Source organism: Dendropsophus ebraccatus, chromosome 9 (genome assembly GCF_027789765.1).
Source record: "Dendropsophus ebraccatus isolate aDenEbr1 chromosome 9, aDenEbr1.pat, whole genome shotgun sequence".
Lineage (NCBI taxonomy): Eukaryota > Metazoa > Chordata > Amphibia > Anura > Hylidae > Dendropsophus > Dendropsophus ebraccatus.
The window spans coordinates 49,981,269-50,001,515 of NC_091462.1; the positions used below are offsets into that span (position 1 = coordinate 49,981,269).

Sequence of the window (20,247 nt, forward strand, 5' to 3'; positions counted from 1 at the left end):
CACCAGCATTGATTGCAGTCAGACCCACCAGCATTGATCACAGTCAGACCCACCAGCATTGATCACAGTCAGACCCACCAGCATTGATTGCAGTCAGACCCACCAGCATTGATCAGTCAGACCCACCAGCATTGATTGCAGTCAGACCCACCAGCATTGATCAGTCAGACCCACCAGCTTTGATCACAGTCAGACCCACCAGCATTGATCAGTCAGACCCACCAGCATTGATCACAGTCAGACCCACCAGCATTGATCACAGTCAGACCCACCAGCATTGATCAGTCAGACCCACCAGCATTGATCACAGTCAGACCCACCAGCATTGATCACAGTCAGACCCACCAGCATTGATCAGTCAGACCCACCAGCATTGATCAGTCAGACCCACTAGCATTGATCGCAGTCAGACCCACCAGCATTGATCAGTCAGACCCACCAGCATTGATCAGTCAGACCCACCAGCATTGATCGCAGTCAGACCCACCAGCATTGATCAGTCAGACCCACCAGCATTGATCACAGTCAGACCCACCAGCATTGATCGCAGTCAGACCCACCAGCATTGATCGCAGTCAGACCCACCAGCATTGATCAGTCAGACCCACCAGCATTGATCACAGTCAGACCCACCAGCATTGATCACAGTCAGACCCACCAGCATTGATCACAGTCAGACCCACCAGCATTGATCAGTCAGACCCACCAGCATTGATCACAGTCAGACCCACCAGCATTGATCAGTCAGACCCACCAGCATTGATCACAGTCAGACCCACCAGCATTGATCGCAGTCAGACCCACCAGCATTGATCGCAGTCAGACCCACCAGCATTGATCACGGTCAGACCCACCAGCATTGATCACGGTCAGACCCACCAGCATTGATCACGGTCAGACCCACCAGCATTGATCACGGTCAGATCCACCAGCATTGATCACGGTCAGATCCACCAGCATTGATTACGGTCAGATCCACCAGCATTAATCACGGTCAGACCCACCAGTATTGATCGCAGTCAGACCCACCAGCATTGATCAGTCAGACCCACCAGCATTGATCACAGTCAGACCCACCAGCATTGATCACAGTCAGACCCACCAGCATTGATCACGGTCAGACCCACCAGCATTGATCACGGTCAGACCCACCAGCATTGATCACGGTCAGACCCACCAGCATTGATCACGGTCAGATCCACCAGCATTGATCACGGTCAGATCCACCAGCATTGATTACGGTCAGATCCACCAGCATTAATCACGGTCAGACCCACCAGTATTGATCGCAGTCAGACCCACCAGCATTGATCAGTCAGACCCACCAGCATTGATCACAGTCAGACCCACCAGCATTGATCACAGTCAGACCCACCAGCACTGATCACAGTCAGACCCACCAGCATTGATCACAGTCAGACCCACCAGCATTGATCAGTCAGACCCACCAGCATTGATTGCAGTCAGACCCACCAGCATTGATCAGTCAGACCCACCAGCATTGATCAGTCAGACCCACCAGCTTTGATCACAGTCAGACCCACCAGCATTGATCGCAGTCAGACCCACCAGCATTGATCGCAGTCAGACCCACCAGCATTGATCACAGTCAGACCCACCAGTACTGATCACAGTCAGACCCACCAGTACTGATCACAGTCAGACCCACCAGCATTGATCACAGTCAGACCCACCAGCATTGATCACAGTCAGACCCACCAGCATTGATCACAGTCAGACCCACCAGCATTGATCACAGTCAGACCCACCAGCATTGATCAGTCAGACCCACCAGCATTGATTGCAGTCAGACCCACCAGCTTTGATCACAGTCAGACCCACCAGCACTGATCAGTCAGACCCACCAGCATTGATCACAGTCAGACCCACCAGCATTGATCACAGTCAGACCCACCAGCATTGATCACAGTCAGACCCACCAGCATTGATCACAGTCAGACCCACCAGCATTGATTGCAGTCAGACCCACCAGCATTGATCAGTCAGACCCACCAGCATTGATTGCAGTCAGACCCACCAGCATTGATCACAGTCAGACCCACCAGCATTGATCACAGTCAGACCCACCAGCATTGATTGCAGTCAGACCCACCAGCATTGATCAGTCAGACCCACCAGCATTGATTGCAGTCAGACCCACCAGCATTGATCAGTCAGACCCACCAGCTTTGATCACAGTCAGACCCACCAGCATTGATCAGTCAGACCCACCAGCATTGATCACAGTCAGACCCACCAGCATTGATCACAGTCAGACCCACCAGCATTGATCAGTCAGACCCACCAGCATTGATCACAGTCAGACCCACCAGCATTGATCACAGTCAGACCCACCAGCATTGATCAGTCAGACCCACCAGCATTGATCAGTCAGACCCACTAGCATTGATCGCAGTCAGACCCACCAGCATTGATCAGTCAGACCCACCAGCATTGATCAGTCAGACCCACCAGCATTGATCGCAGTCAGACCCACCAGCATTGATCAGTCAGACCCACCAGCATTGATCACAGTCAGACCCACCAGCATTGATCGCAGTCAGACCCACCAGCATTGATCGCAGTCAGACCCACCAGCATTGATCAGTCAGACCCACCAGCATTGATCACAGTCAGACCCACCAGCATTGATCACAGTCAGACCCACCAGCATTGATCACAGTCAGACCCACCAGCATTGATCAGTCAGACCCACCAGCATTGATCACAGTCAGACCCACCAGCATTGATCAGTCAGACCCACCAGCATTGATCACAGTCAGACCCACCAGCATTGATCACAGTCAGACCCACCAGCATTGATCAGTCAGACCCACCAGCATTGATCAGTCAGACCCACCAGCTTAGATCAGTGTTCCCCAACCTGTGGCTCTCCAGCTGTTGCCTGGCATGATGGGAGTTGCAGTAACAGCTGGAGAGGGTCACTGGCTTAGAGAGATGTCATTATTGTGTTATTTTTCACATAAGATGTAACTGAAAGGGGCTGAAAAAGCCTTTTAACAACTTGACAGAAAAAAACTGATTGCTTTCCCTTCAGTATTTTTCTATTGCTAGGTGACTGTTCATCCATTAGGCCCACAGGCATTTATTCACCCAGGCCGCTTTCCTTCCGTTTTGTAGTTGATAAGACTCCTACAGAAGGCTGAGGTCACGGTGCCGCATGCGCACACACATCGCTCCTGCTCGCCCGCCTGACATTGAGCTGTAGCGCCTGCGCAGTCGGGGTTTTGCACAAAGCGCAGGCGCAAAGAGACCTCTGTTCTTTGACGTGTCCCGGAAGCGGATTCGGGGATTTCCGTAAACAAACAACGGAGGCGACCTGGTTCCGGTGATGGCGGGGACGGCGCTGAAACGGCTGATGGCCGAATATAAACGTGAGTGGTGTGGGACAGCTCTTCATTATACGGCCATAGCAGCGGAGTATGCGTTATGTCTGGTAGTGACAGTGCTGGAGAAGAAGCACCGAGCATGGAGAGTACATCTACATCTACTGTACGGTTATTGGCAGCCTGACAGCAGTGCAGTGTGCTGCCCACAACAATGGCTGCCCCTGATCCCCAGTGCTGTCAGTCACACGTGTATCTGCCCGTCATCTCTTATTACACACTGTGCTGTACAGGGAACACCAATGCAGCAACTAATACCCCCACCCACATTATATATATATATATATATATATATATATATATATATATATATATATATATATATATATCTATCTATCTATCTCATACCCCTTCAGGGCACCCTGCTCTGTGCCCTATGTGTTGATGCCCATAGCGACCAGTCACAGCCCAGCCTCTGTATTGGATGTTCTGCATTCTGTGCATTAAAGGAATTGTCCAGCGAAAATCTTTTTCTTTAAAATCAACTGATATCAGAAAGTTATATAGATTCATAATTTTCTTCTATTTGAAAATCTCAAGTCTTCCCATACTTATTAACTGCTGTATGTCCTGAATGAAATGTTTTATTTTCAGTCTGACACGGTGCTCTCTGCTGACATCTCTGGCCGAGACAGGAACTCAGTCTTGGTTTTCTATGAATCCCCATAGAAACCCTTCCATCCTCTGACTGGACAGTTCCTGTCTCGGCCAGAGATGTCAGAAGAGAGCACTGTGTCAGACTGAAAATAAAACATTTCCTGCAGGACATACAGCAGCTGATAAGTATGGGAAGACTTGAGATTTTTAAATAGAAGTAAATTACAAATGTACATAACTTTCTGAGACGAGTTCATTTTAAAGAAAAAGATTTTCGCTTCACAATCCCTTTAATAACCTAGCATCTTGAAGACTGCAAATAGTCCGGCGTCTTGCGTTGCTTCTGCAGATATCCTTATAGTTTAACCTAACTTAAACACATTGATCAAAACTGGTTAAAAAAGAGGAAAACTAACTTCCTAATAAAAAAAATGGCAAGTGTGGCATTAACCTGCCAGAAAGTTAGGCCCCCTTCACACGTCCGGAAAATCTGTCCGGATTTCCTATCAGGAAATCCGGACGGATTTCCGGACTCATAGGCTAACATTGGACACGGACACCCTTCCGGATTTTTCCGGAAGGGTGTCCGTTCCGGAAAATAGGACCGGATTTTTTAGATCCTGTCCTATTTTCGTCCGGAAATCCGGCACGGACGCCCCCATAGAAGTCTATGGGAGCGCCGGAATCACGGGCATTTTCCTGATGTATATCAGGAAAGTGCCCGTGATTCCGGAATGGTAGAGAGCCAGGACCTCACCACGGGACCTCACCACCCACTCCGCTCGCTCGCCCGCCCGCCCCGCTCGCCCGCCCGCAAGCTCCGCCCGCCCGCAAGCTCCGCTCCGCTCCGGTCGCCCGCCCGCCCCGCTCGCTCGCCCGCCCCGCTCGCCCGCACCCCCCCCCCCCCCTCCCGGAAACTCACCACCGGCCCGCCGCATGCTCCGGACCTCCGACCGCTGCCGCCGCCCGGATCTCTGCACTGCACTCTGCCCGGACCTCAACCTCGCTCCCCGGACAGAGCAGGATCCAGGACAGGTGAGATTACCCCTTTAGGACTACTACTCCCACCATGCTCTGATGGAGTTGCCAGGCCATGATGGGAGTTGTAGTTCTGCAGCCTGTGGCCATCCAGGTTGCAGAAGTACAACTCCCATCATGGCTCTGCTGACAGGCCATGATGGGAGTTGTAGTTCGGCAGTCTGTGGCCATCCAGGTTGCAGAAGTACAACTCCCATCATGGCTCTGCTGGCAGGCCATGATGGGAGTTGTAGTTCTGCAGCCTGTGGCCATCCAGGTTGCAGAAGTACAACTCCCATCATGGCTCTGCTGACAGGCCATGATGGGAGTTGTAGTTCGGCAGCCTGTGGCCATCCAGGTTGCAGAAGTACAACTCCCATCATGGCTCTGCTGGCAGGCCATGATGGGAGTTGTAGTTCTGCATCCTGTGGCCATCCAGGTTGCAGAAGTACAACTCCCATCATGGCTCTGCTGGCAGGCCATGGTGGGAGTTGTAGTTCTGCAGCCTGTGGCCATCCAGGTTGCAGAAGTACAACTCCCATCATGGCTCTGCTGACAGGCCATGATGGGAGTTGCAGTTCTGCAGCCTGTGGCCATCCAGGTTGCAGAAGTACAACTCCCATCATGGCTCTGCTGACAGGCCATGATGGGAGTTGTAGTTCTGCATCCTGTGGCCATCCAGGTTGCAGAAGTACAACTCCCATCATGGCTCTGCTGGCAGGCCATGATGGGAGTTGTAGTTCTGCATCCTGTGGCCATCCAGGTTGCAGAAGTACAACTCCCATCATGGCTCTGCTGGCAGGCCATGATGGGAGTTGTAGTTCTGCAGCCTGTGGCCATCCAGGTTGCAGAAGTACAACTCCCATCATGGCTCTGCTGGCAGGCCATGATGGGAGTTGTAGTTCTGCAGCCTGTGGCCATCCAGGTTGCAGAAGTACAACTCCCATCATGGCTCTGCTGGCAGGCCATGATGGGAGTTGTAGTTCTGCAGCCTGTGGCCATCCAGGTACACTAGGGGCTGTGTGGGTACCTGTGATTTATGTTGGCATACTAGACCATCTCATCAGGAAATCCTGAAGGTTTTTCCTGATGGTTTCCTGATGGTAAAAACGGATTACTGTCAGGAAATCCTGATACTATCCTGATGACATTTGAGGTCTCCTGATCAGGATTTCCTGACAGTAAAAACTGACACGGACGTGTGAATGGGGCCTTACAGTTCGCAGCTTAGCATTGTGTAAAAATCCAGTAGTGAGTATACCTAAAACTGGTCAGTTATGTTTGTCTATTGCACCTAAGGCCACATTAGGGAAACCCAATAGCAGCACAGGTAATGGCTGTGTGTGCGTCAGAGATTTTATTACACCCAAGTAGGACTATTTCTGTGTAAATCTATTGCACATAGGCCCAGAATAGGACATGTTAGTAACAGACAGCATAAAGGTTATATTGCACATGGCCCTAATGAAAGGCCTTATTAGAAGCTATCTTTATGGCAGTCTTTCAGTTACTGATGTTATTGCACATAGCCCACAGTACATTTGCTCACTTACATATAGAGTGTTAGACCACCGTGCACATTGCACATAACCGCATATTACTTTATTGGTGAATCACAACAACCAATGAATAATAGAATACCTAAAATAGGGCACTTACTCATTCACTGACCCAGTGGCCATGGACCCTGGCTCCTCCACTCCCCACCCCAACGTGTTTTGCTACTAATCACAGTTCTCTTCCTGTCAGTGTTCTCTGCGGGGGGTAATTGACAGCAAAAGAGCCTTCTATGACCCAGCATTGTGTGAGGTAGAAGCCTCTTTTCCTGTCAATAACTACGGCAGAGCACGCTGACAAGCAGAGAGCTGTGACCAGTCACGCTCTGGTCTATGCCCCCATGTCTAGATAGTATACCCTGCGCTCCACAATACTTATACTGGAGATGGGTGCAATTGGTCCTATTGGCATTTGAAAACCGTGGCTGGTGAAGTTGGATGCAGCCCTAAGGAATCCTGGAAAACATGGATACAACTTTTTACGTAGAATTCTTCATTATGTTCTCCCCACCCCCTGTCTGCCTGGGATTTTTAACTTTCAAGCAGAGTTTTTCTTTAAAGAGGTATTCCGCCCCAAAATTATTTTTGCATTAATGCATTGCCCACCCACAGCTTTCCATCTTTCCAATATCAATTTATTTCGGATTCTGCACAGTTTTGCTTTTATCTAGGTGCCCCCACCAAACACATAAAATCATCAAATCCCAGTCCAACCCAACTCCACTCCCTGCTCCTGGCCCCCACCGGACGGCATCACATGTCCTCCGTCAATTCAATAGGCTGGGTTAGCGCTTCTAACCCAGTCCACTGAAGTGAAGGAGGACACTGACAGGGGTGGCTGCTATTAGAGAGGGAGACAGTTATCAGTGCAGCTGTGACTGTCTCCCTCTCTAACAGCAGACATCCCTGTCCCCCGCACTGTGTGCCCCCCCCCCAGCCCCAGAGCACTCTGTGCCCCCCAGCGCTCACCTGCACTGTTCACAACGACCCCCCCCCCCCGTCTCCCCGTGGCAGCAGAGCAGTCGTCCCCCACACCCGCAGCGCTCACCTGTGGCAGCACACTCGCCTCATTATCACCCGAGACGCTCACCCCTAAGCCCCCCTCTCACCAGCGACGCTCAGCCCCCTCCCCCGTCTCACCCGCAGTGCTCGCCTGCGGCAGCACACCTGCCCCCATTATCACCGACGGCGCTCACCCCTCCGCCCCCCCCCGTCTCACCCACGGTGGCACTTAGCTCTGGGGAAAAAGCAGAGCTGAGATGGTGATGGGGATACAGCAGAGCTGAGATGGTGATGGGGATATAGTATATTCCCATCACCATCTCAGCTCTGCTGTATCCCCATCACCATCTCAGCTCTGCTGTATCCCCATCACCATCTCGGCTCTGCTGTATCCCCATCACCATCTCAGCTCTGCTATATCCCCATCACCATCTCAGTTCTGCTGTATCCCCATCACCATCTCAGCTCTGCTACACCATCATCACCATCTCAGCTCTGCTACACCTACACCATCATCATCGCCATCATCAACTCAGCTGTGCTACTTCACCATTATCAGACATAAGCATTGCATGATGGGAAATGTAGTTTCCTATCTTGATAATAGACCATCTTTTAGAAAAACTTGTAACTCAGGAACGGCAGCAGACGGCTCGAAATACTCAGGGGGACTTGGTGAGTAAGGCCAGCTAGGTTTGGGAGCATTACATTTTTTTTTTGCTCTTGGGGGGAATACCCGTTTAAGTGCTAAATGTGCCCATTCAAAATAAATGTCACTCAACAGAGATACCAGAGTATAAGTATCAAACACAGTGGCACATAGGCCAAAAGCCCACTAAACTCTGATTATCTCTGTATGATTAATATGTAACGTTTATTGTAATACAATTAAAATAATGAAGTGATCTGAACAAAAATGTGAAAAAAATGTTAAAATCCCACTACCTATAACAGCTGTGTAATGTATAATCACATAGGTCACCATACATGACTCACAATCACTTGAGCTGCAGAGTACAAACAGCTAGACTGTGATATATGATCACTTATGTCACTACCATGACTCTCAATCGCATGAACTAGATGAGCTGCACAATCCCCAGACTACATATTCATAGCTGCAAGGTAGGAAACTAAAGACACTACAACATTGCCTAAACAACTAGTTTCACTGCTACATGGAGCGACATCAGGTGCAGGCAAATGGCATTTGCCTGTTCCGCATAGAAATTCACCGTGATCCTGTGTACTATCATTTCTATGGCTTAACATACTTGCAGCAGATTTTCATTCCGCTGCGAGTATGTGATGCTCCTTCCCACTTAACCCATTGCTGCCCGGCTAATACGTTACCTGCCCGCACTCCTGGTTGCTCAGCCAATCAGTAGCTGCGGCGGGAGCCTGAGAAGCAAGCAGGTGGGAGTGCGGGCTGGTAATGTATTAGTCAGGCAGTGTTGGGTTAAGTGGAGGGGTTTTACATACTCTCAGCGGAATGAAAAATCTGAGTATGTAAACCCATAGAAAATTACAGTACTGCAAATTGCAGCGGATTTTGCTGTGGGAACTCGCTGCATGAAATCCGGTGCTATCTGGTACGTATGAAGGTACCCTAAGGGTATGTTCACACTGATGAATTGAAGAGGAAATTTTTCTGCCTGAAATTTCTTCTTCAGCTTTGGCGAATATCAAGTGGAAAACAGAAATTCAAGGCCCCAATGACTTCTATGGCATTTCTCTAGTGGAATCCGCCCAAAGAATTGACTTGTCAATTCTTTGGGCGGAAAGTGGATCGGCAGCAGAATATCCTGCGCATAAATTCCATTGTGTGAACAACAAAGCGGAAATTCCATTAACACAATGAGACATTGCTCTTTACTTATTTTACAGGTGGATTCTTTTTTTAGCAGAATATGTGTAAAATGAAAGAGGATGTACCACCAGGTACATCCTCTTTAATCTGAACCCACGGATCGAACGGCACGATGAAGGTTCCCGTTCACGGCGCCGTTCTATGCACCAAAACCGTCCGGCGCTCAAGCCCTGGAGGCCAGCCGGCTAGCCCCCAGTGGGAGGGAATTCCCTCCCTGTATGATGCTGCTCCGTTCATTCCAAGGGAGCCGCTTCATAGTGGGAAGGGAATTCCCTCCCACTGGGGGCGGGCCGGCCTACCTCCACTGCTTGAGCACCGGCCGGTTCCGGTGCATAGAACGGCGCCGTGCACGGGACCGCGGCACCGGCTTCCCTATGCTGGCACCGTTCGATCATTAACCTGATAATTAACCTGATAAAGAGGATGTACCTGGTGGTACATCCACTTTAAATGCGGATTCAGCTTGAAACTCCCTGCCTATTTTTCAGTATGAACATACCCTCTAGCACAGCACAGTGCAGAGCTGTGGCCTGCAAACAGCAGACACAGGAAGAAACAGGAAGAAACACTGGCCAAGGGAATGTGATTGTGTAAAAGCCACTGTGAGTGTGTGATGCCAAGACACTGGGGTACTTGGAAAGAGCAGCCTGTGTGTGTGTGTCCCAGTGCTATCATGAAGAACAGAGGGGGACCCTGCAGTGAGGGAGAAGGGAAAGCCTTGTGTGCCAGACTAGATCCCAGGAAGTGCCAGCACTGTCAACAGGATGGGATCATGGATCATCACTTAAAGAGGTAACGCAGCATTTTGCTTTTTCTGCTTAATTAACACACATTACAAAGTTATATAACTTTTTAATGTGTGTTAATAAGCTGTCTGACCCCGTTCCCTACTTAAATAAAGTATACATACCAAAACACTGTCGACCCCGCACTACCCCTTTAAGCCCTGGTGTAAGTCTGTTCAAGGATGGCACGCAACTGCAAATATCTTTTTTTTTTTTTTTTTTAATGTGTATGTGGATAATGTGATTCCTGATATATGTCATGTCTATCTATCTATCTGTCTAGTAAAACACAAATCACACAGCACTCTGCAAAATGAGAGGTGCTGGGTGCCTGCTGTCCCATCTCGATCCACTGGTATCTATGTAGGTATACACAAAACAACTGCAGCAAAAACTTTCTTGGGAAGATTTATTACATAGAAAAACACACGGAGCAAAATAGCGAATTTCAGTCCTTCAATTTGGACCAGCTTGAAAAGGGTCCAAATTGAAGGACTGAAACGTTGCTATTTTGCTCTATGTGTTTTTCTATGGAATAAATCTCAAGAAAGTTTTTACCTAAACTTTGGAGTGCCATAGTCATTTTGTGTCTGTCTGTCTGTCTGTCTATCTATCTATCTATCTATCTATCTATCTATCTATCTATCTATCTATCTCTTGTCTAACTCAGTTTGTCCATTTGGTTTAACATCTTGGGGGCGTCAGAACCAATTACCAGTTTTCCATAGAGTTATGGACTCAACATACAATGGTTTCAGCATACAATGTTGCTCCCAGAACTAATTAATACTGTATGTTGAGGGACCATTGTATATCAATAAAAGTGACTGTATCTGCAACTTTGTACCACTAGATGGTGACATCACCCAACTAACAATGTGTGTTTACTGTCTCCTAAATCCTGTGTACTGATCTAACCACAAGCTGCTTAGAGGGGCAATCTTAAAAGGACCATCTTGTGTTGAAGAGAAAAAGACTTCAAATATAATTCAGTGTTTAAATAGAATGTGATGGCTACGTGAGTTATTTAGTAGCGTAGGCGCTCATGCTGTTCAGAGATATGTAGACAGGAAGGGACTGGACAAGTTACTGATAACTACTTCTGAGCATTGTTCACTAGACATAGGGTCATATGAGTGATACACATTTGCAACAATTATTTCCATAAATATGTAGCCAATGCTCATCTTGGAAAGTACAATGTCATTTATGATAGAAAAAAAAAGATATACTGTATGTTTTTAAATTAAAATTAACAATTCTGGGTAAACTGGCTTGAGAAAGGGTTAAAGTTAGAGCCTCCTGTTGGAAATAACTCTGGTGTTTTTGAGAATCCTTTGAGAAATGTGCAGCAAATATGCAAATCAAAATTCATGCTAATTTTCGGTCTTTACCATGGAAAATGCCCTTGTAGTTTGCATAAAAGAAATATCATTGGTAGTCATGTAGTGGAGATTTGTGGTTTTTGTGAGCTGGAGTCTGGTGCTAGCTAAAGTCAGTGTATCCCGATCTTGAACCTTAACTTGTGGAAGAAGGTGCTGTCCGAGGCTTCCCAGGTCACGGTCCTGGAATAGTTGCATATTACCGCATGCAGTGGTAGCATAGTTTAAGGTGCAGTATATTGATTATCAGATCTGTGTTTTCGTATTCCTTTTGCTTGTTCAGCAAGAAGAAAAAAAAAGTTGAGATGAAAATAAAATCACCTTTAAGTTTAAAAAAAATGAGGCTTTTATATTAGGCTATAATCACTCGGCCCTTGCTGGAACTAAGGGGCCTAGACCCTAGAAAACACCCCATAGCATTTTCTGTTCTACATCAAACTATATAGCTGGCACAGTACAGTCAGGCAGGACTCAGTTCTATCAGACTGCCAGATAGGGAAGAGCAATGCTTCACTCCATAAAACATCTCCAGGCTGCATTCACACACTCAATTGCGGACAGAACATAGGACCAATGGTATTTAATGGCCCCATTCAGACGTCCATACAGATCACTATGCTAATGAAGCAGCAATGTAGTGCTCCGTGAAGCACTACAGATGCACATCCGTATTGCGGGCCGCGGGTCCATGGTCGTGAGCTGCACTACTGGTGTGTGAATATAGCCCCGGAGTATAGTGGCAACTTCTTTACACCTTTTCATCTGACACTTGGTGTTTTGCTTGTGATGTAAGCAGAGATGAGCGCAATGCCAGCATGCTGAAGTCCTATTGTTTGGCATTTGCACATCGGTGGCTGGAGAAGTTGGATGCAGCCCTAGGGAGTCCTGGAAAACATGGATACAGCCATAGGGTTCCATCTCTTGATGTAAGGCTTTCATACAACCATAGGCTGTATACATGTTTTCCAGGACTCCCTAGAACTGCATCCAACTTCTTCAGCCTCTGGTATTCAAATGCCGAACAATCAGACTCGAGCATGCTGAAGCTGTGCGCATCTCTAGATGTAAAGCTTGCATGCAGCTGCTCAGCCACGGAAACCCATGTCATGAAGCTTCTCGCAGGGCGCGGTTTTTGTGCTGACTTTAATACCAGATGGGGTTTGGTCTCTGCAGCTATTAAAGGGGTATTCCCCCCCCCCCAATTATTTTTGCATTAATACATTGCCCACCCATACCTTTCCATCTTTCCAATATAAAGTTATTAGGAATTCTGCACAGTTCTGCTGTTATCTAGATGCATTCAGCCCCACCAAACGCATTAAAATCATCAAATCTTAGTCCAACCTGTCACCGCTCCCTGCTCCTGGCCCCAACCCTCTGTGTTGGGATCACGTGTTAGCGCTTCTAACCCAGCCTACTGCTGATCAGTGTGTCCCGACTCCCTCCCCTGTGTGCTCCCCCCAGGTCACCTGTGGCCCCTGACGTTGCCCCCCCCCCCCTACAGCTTAACTGAGTCACCCGCAGCGCCCTTCCCCCGGAACTCCCCAGCAGCAGAACGCCCCCCAACCCCCCCACCCGGTCTCACCCGCGGCAAACCTCCACCCCTGGGACTCACCCGCGGCACAGCAGTGACAAGCAATTTGTGCAAATGCTTACTGCTTCCCGGGATTCGCCATCTTGCCTGCACAGTGAAGGTGTGCAGTGTCCACAGCTGCACATTAGGCACTATGTTTAGTTTAGGTAACACATGGGCTCGCGGCTGACCTGTGGCCCCCCTCACTCAATTTACTCATCTCTGCTATGTCACACACTCAACTCTGGTATGTCACACACTCAACTCTGCTATGCAACTCACTCAACTCTGCTATGTCACACACTCAACTCTGCTATATCTTGTGGATATCGGCTCTGCTACGTCATGAACCAATCAGAGATAAGCATTGCATGATGGGAGATGTAGTTTTCTGTCCGGCACCATGTTGGATATAGTTCGACTTTTTAAAAACTTGTAACTATGGAATGGAAGCAGCTAGAAAGACAGGAGACTGCTCAAAATTCTTGGTGAGTAAGACCAGCTCGCTAGGGTTGGGAGCATTTTATTTTTTAGGTCTTGGGGGAATACCCCTTTAAGTCAGCAAAGCATGGACGACTTTTACACGCTATCTGTGCCTCAGCACTCAATGACCCTTCTCCAGTTGCTGTGGTTCCTAAACGCTTTACTTTCTAATATTACCACAAAAAGATGATCATGACCTGTTCCTTTATAAGTGTTTGTAAAGACACACACACACACACACACACACACACACACACACACACATACATATACTGTGTGTGTGTGTATATATATATATATATATATATATATATATATATATATATATATATATATATACACACATACACACACATAATGTCATCTGAAGAGGTAGCCATAACACAGTTGCAGCCTAGAGAGTAGTGAATCTTTTGAAGCTGTTTTTCTAGTCTCTCTTAACTTTTGCTCTTTGTACTTACTATATTCTTGTGTCCCAGACAAATTTATTCCTATTGCTACGTAATGTGATACAGCCTAGCGTCTCGCCCAACATTTTCTGGGTCGCAAGTTTAATGCAGACCTCAAAACAAAACCAAGCACTAAGTAGACCGCATTGTATTGATTATTACTCAATGATGTATGGCATGAGTCACCAGACTCCATTACCCTCCACAACATGCTGTACAGGACTGAGCTGTTCACATGTAAGGCTAAGAGCCTAAAGGTAGAGCCTGAATGTAAGGTAGAACCTGAGTTCCACTGAAGGACATATATATCCTATAAATCTATATACGCATAAATCTTTTTATACCAGAATATAATAAATGTCACCGTCATTCAACACCGGTTACATTGTACGCACAGATGTGCAGTCAAATTTATTTCATTGAATGTCAACCTCTTGATGTGCCTCCAGGGACACGTTTATTGGGACCTATATGAACACATATCATTTTCACTTGTTCTGCAAGCATTCCTTGTTGGTTTTAGTACATTTAGGTATCTTATATTACAAAAAAAAAATAATAAAATCTCAGACCATAAACTTATTGGGGCCTTCGATATGTACGGTGTCGTTTCTGTGTGCTTATTATATTCCTGATATGTTATTGGAAGTTTTGAAGAAGCTAGGAATGCTAGTGACACGGTCATTGCCTCTACATCCTATCAGGCTGGGTTCACACTAGGTTTTTTTTCCCATCCGTTTTTAGGAAAAACAGATGCATTTGTGTGTATCCGTTGTGGTCAGTTTTTCCTTTTGACTTCCATTATAGAAAAAGGATCAACACCCATCCGTTTTTATTTAACATACACAAAAACGTGGATGCATTTTGATCCTTTTTTTGTATATAATGGAAGGCAATGGAAAAACAGGCCAAAACAGATGCACACTAATGCCTGTTGCACGGGACGATTATCACACGGAAAATCGTTATATCGTTCTAATTTAGGGGTGCCTTCACACCTACCGTATTGCAGCAGAAAATCCGCTGCGGATCCGCAGCAGATTTAACTAAATGAATGAACACAGCATTAAATACGCACTGTCAAATCCGCTGCGGATCCGCAGCGGATTTGTAAGTGCGGATTTGATGCTGTGTTCATTCATTTAGTTAAATCTGCTGCGGATCCGCAGCTGATTTTCTGCTGCAATACGGTAGGTGTGAAGGCACCCTAAACGATAATTGTCCTGTGTAATTGAAGGCAACAATTCAAGAAAATCATTTCTGTGTTGTGGATCGTTGATTTAGATCTGACCCCAAAATCATTGTTAATCGTTCGCTGTAATTCCACATTTGTTTGCTGTAGTTCCTCATTTGTTCACTAATCGTAATTCTAACCCCCTTGACCCGCCTAGCACGCCCCTCCCGTGCTGTCCACTATGCATATTTATATATGCACAGTTAGCGGCACGGGAAGGGGCCTGCTGGGTGGGCCGGGGGGGGGTTGCTCCAGTCTGCCCACTATGCATATTTATATATGCATAGGAAGGGGGCGGGCTGAGCTTGTGCTCCGTGCCATTGGGTCACACCCCAAATGCTCCTAAGCCCCGGATTAGCATAGGGGCAATTAGGGGCTATATCCAAAATGTGGGGGAGAAGAGGAGAATGATTCATAGCCGTGCAGTCATTAGGGAAAGAACTGCTGGGGCATATCAGTAGGTTCATTGGGCAGATTCATTCATCAAATAAAACAAAAGTTATACAAGTTACATATCATTGTAATCATACCGACTTGAGGAACATAGATAACATGTCAGTTTTACTATAGGGCGAATGTTGTAAACACAACATCCCCCCCCCCCCAAGAGAAAGACCCCAATAATGTGATACTATCTCTACATAGCTTAGGGAGCCTGGGTTACAGACCTTTTTACAGTTATAATTCCAAAATGTGAGGTGTCATCAGATGGGCGTGAATTAAATTTTAATAAAGTGAGTGGCTGTCAGGTGATGGGGTGGGTTATACAGTCAGGTTATACACCCCCCTGACCGTAACCCTGCCCGTCACCTAATCCCATGCATTATTAAAAGAATTGTCAGACAAACTATAAGCTCACATTCCTTAGGAACAGAAGGGAATATCAAGAAACCGCAGAAGATGTGTGATCAGGACCTAGAGTACCTACGGTATGATTCCTGGCATACTCAAGACCTACCGTTTTAAAGGTCATTTAAAGAAGTACGCCAGAGAAAAATTTTCTTTTTCAAGTCAACTGGTGTCAGAAAGTTATACAGATTTGTAATTTACTTCTGTTTAAAAAATGTCAAGTCTTCCAGTACTTATCAGCTGCTGTATGTCCTGCAGGAAGTGATGTATTCCTTCCAGTCTGATACAGTGCTCTCTGGTAGTACCTCTTCATGTTAGTGTTTTGCATAATAACTGGCCATGCTTTCCATTCCGGGAGCTTAGTATAACTGGATGAGGACCTCTGTGGGATTGTTATATAGGTTGGCACACAGTTTACTCGGAAGCAGATTTTGGCTGCATTCACACTACGTATATTTCAGTCAGTATATTTCAGTCAGTATTGCAACCAAAACCAGGAGTGGATTAAAAACACAGAAATGATCCGTTCACACAATGTTGAAATTGAGTGGATGGCCGCCATATAACAGTAAATAACGGCCATTATTTCAATATAACAGCCGTTGTTCTAAAATAACAGCAAATATTTGCCATTAAATGGCGGCCATCCACTCAATTTCAACATTGTGTGAACAGATCCTTTCTGTGTTTTTAATCCACTCCTGGTTTTGGTTGCAATACTGACTGAAATATACTGACTGAAATATACATATACTGACTGAAATATACGTAGTATGAACGCAGCCTGAGGCTGTATTCCCACGTTCCATGTTCCTCACGGAATACGGACGTGGAATGCCTGTAACGGACTCTCCCCCGTCCGGGCAGCATCTGTAATTAGATGATGGGAGCTGGAGAACTGTACAGATATGCGCCATGCTGTAATGAATCAGCCGTGCGGCTCTGTCATTACAGCGCGGCGCATATCTGTACAGTTCCCTCGCTCAAAGCATCTTATCACAGATGCTGCCCGGGTGGGGGAGACTCCGTTACAGGCATTCCACGTCCGTGTTCCGTGAGGAACACTGAACGTGGGAATACAGCCTAAAGTTGAAAAAACAAACAAAAAAAATGTATAGTTTGTCACAACATAAAATGACGATTGACTATGGTGCCATTGCCATGGTGCACACTCTTTTACTTGTGCCTAGGGTGAAAGTTTGACAGCGAGAAGGTGGGGGTAAAAAGAGGAGTGGGATTGGGGGCTTAAGATCACAAAGAATCTTCCTGTCCTTGGATTAGCAGACTTGAATCCTTGGAGCTTAGGACTTGTCAGCTTTAGGAGAACCTCTGTAGTTGCAATGCTTTTCATCAGAACCCACCGGCCTTACACACTTTGTTTTGCTTTGTTCGGCTGCTAGAAATAGAGTGCATGGTGGTGCCGTATAACCGTATAAACTTCACAACGATATATTGTGACCCATTCATAACTATATATTACCTGTCAAGTATCCAGAAGGCCAAAATGCTGCAATGTCCTACAGTAAGTATTAGGTGATGGGGGCTTAGCAGGTTGCTGATGACTATTATTATTGCTCTAACAATGTTTCTATGGGAAAAGTGACTTGTATGTAAGACTTTTGGGATGGTGGTAATGCTGGGATCACTCAGTGACATACGCCCGTTTGCCTGGACATGTAGTGGGTAAACGTGATATGGCACATGTATGCAACACTAGGGGCATCGGATTCTGTACATCTGTTTATATATTTGGCTGGAGCCATTGAAATGGGCAAATTTGTGTGTGCAGAGTTTTCTTGACCTGCTCACAAACTTAGATTTCTACATTGTTGTGTTTATGACTGTGTATATGTGTTGGGGTGAGCGATATAGGACAGAATCCCATTGTAAACCCTTATAATTAAGAGACTGACTCAGACAAGTGCTAATTCAGTGTCGGCCGTCTGTTCCGCACTATTGCTCCATATCTGAAGAGCTCCCATCTGGACTGAGCACATTTGTAAGTGTCCAGCCTTGTTATCCTGTACCCTCTGAGTCACAGGTCTGGTACTCGCCTCCCGCAGCTGAGTGACAAACAGCTGACTGTACGCCGTACCCTCTCGGCTGATCTCCTGGCCATTAAGTCACAAAAGCTGAACATCAAAGATGCTGGGTAAAGGTTTGAAGGTTAGAAACCGCACAAACACAAAAAGCCCTGCGCTAATAATGGATGTAAACAAGGCACTTCAATGTAGCAATTCTAAATGGGATGTGGTTAGGAGTGGAGGCGCAAGGCTTTGAAATCCGTCTATGTTCTCCCATGATCTGGAGACATTGTATGACAGTAGTCCTGTACCTGTGCAGTCATAGCCTGCAACATGTAGGGATAGGCAAAGTATTCACATACATTTTTATATTCAAATAAATAGAGAGTATTGGGCTAGTAATAACCATTACTAGGATTAAACATGAAGCCCTTTTAGTTGATTTTAAAAGCCGAGCCATATGATTTTTCCTGCTTTAGGACAGTTTTGTTGTATATTCCAGATTTGGGAAGGGGTGGGGGTGATCATTTGCTCCCAGAGTGATCACATTGAAGAGCCTAGGGACCTATATGGGGGATGATATCTTACTTCATAGGAAAACAGCACAGCTGACCCAGCATAAGAGACTGAAGGGTGGATGATGTGTGCATTGGCTCCGTATAGTGGTTTTCCAAAGCCTTAAAGGGGAACGATCAGCAGGTTACACAAATCCAACCTGCTGATATGTCCCTATTGCACAGGAGACGCAGAGGAGGAAGGTATGGCTCTTACCTTCCTCCTCTGAGCCGTTCCGGTGCAGTTAGTAGTTTTCTCCACAGTCCAGTGAGACCGTTAGAAGCACTGGGGAACCCGTTATTGGTCTCTCTGCCTTCAGTCATCTCCGCACTGCTGCGACTAGTCTGCTGACCCTCTCCCTGCCTCGCGCGGCATAATAAAACTTCTTTTTCCCCTTTGTAAAGCTGCTGCTGATGTTCTGCAGTCGGCACAGTAGCTCTATACTTTGCTGCTGGGAATCACATCTGCACAATCATGCTGATTGGTTACCTTTAAAGGGGTTGGCCAAGATTAGAAAAACATGGCTGTTTTTTCCCCCCCCAAAAAAGTGAACCACTGCCCACTGCTATCCTCAGGTGGCATGCAATATAACAACTTGCTCCATTCACTTTCATGGAGCGGAGCTAAACAATACCACACACAAACTGTGAGCAAGTGTGATGCTGCTACTGAAAGAAAGCAGTCATGTTTTCTATTTGTGGCCTACCCTTTAATGGCCTGAATGTAGTCAGCAAGTGGCTGACTAATTTCTCTTCATTTCATGTGGCTAGACTCAATAGTGTAGCAGACCACCCTATTGGGTCCAGCTAAATAACTGTGTCCAAAGACAGTCACTTTCTGGTTATGTTCAGAATGTTACAGTGAATCCAGTGTTGCTGTATATGTCCCCTTTTGATGAAATGCTGACGTATATCCAGGATGCACCACATTACCGTCTGCCGTGATCCAATTAAACCAGTCAAGGTGTGAGTGAGAATGCACTCTTTAGTACCTTAGCAGCCCCTTGCCCAGGCATCATAGAAAGCTAGCCAACTCATTTTTTTCCCGTAGTCATACATTTCATTAGTATCTTTTTTTCACTCCAGATCTAATTTTATTCTACTACTTTTGTTTCAGAGCTGACGCTGAATCCACCGGAGGGGATTGTTGCAGGTACGTTTGGATCAGGACAGTCTGAGCTCCTTGTTGCAGCCCTGTTAATGTAATTCTGGTGATGTTGGAAATATGGTTATGCTAGAGATTGTCCTAGAATCTGTGAATAAGAAAAAATAGTTCTCATTCTCTCTGAGCAAATTAGACATTTGTACTAGATGACAAGGGTAGATGGGAAAGGTTTTTCCTATTGCATTTAACTAGATTCCTGCTACCATTTTGCAAGTCAACGTTAAAACATAGTAAGGGTTATTTGCTTTTTAAGTTTTACTTTAGAGTGCTAATCCATTGAGAGGACCCTATTACACACAC

General features: G+C 46.5%; 1 protein-coding gene across 1 annotated transcript in view; it reads left to right on the forward strand.

The window, feature by feature from the left end:
* Nucleotides 1-3,255: 3,255 nt before the first annotated feature.
* UBE2G2 (ubiquitin conjugating enzyme E2 G2) overlaps nucleotides 3,256-20,247 on the forward strand; it is a 43,426-nt gene continuing 26,434 nt past the window's right edge. The window contains exons 1-2 of the mRNA XM_069985230.1: nucleotides 3,256-3,395; nucleotides 19,900-19,935. Of these exons, the coding sequence (XP_069841331.1) occupies nucleotides 3,353-3,395; nucleotides 19,900-19,935 (79 nt within the window). The 5' untranslated portion in view covers nucleotides 3,256-3,352. The remainder of the gene's footprint in view (nucleotides 3,396-19,899; nucleotides 19,936-20,247) is intronic.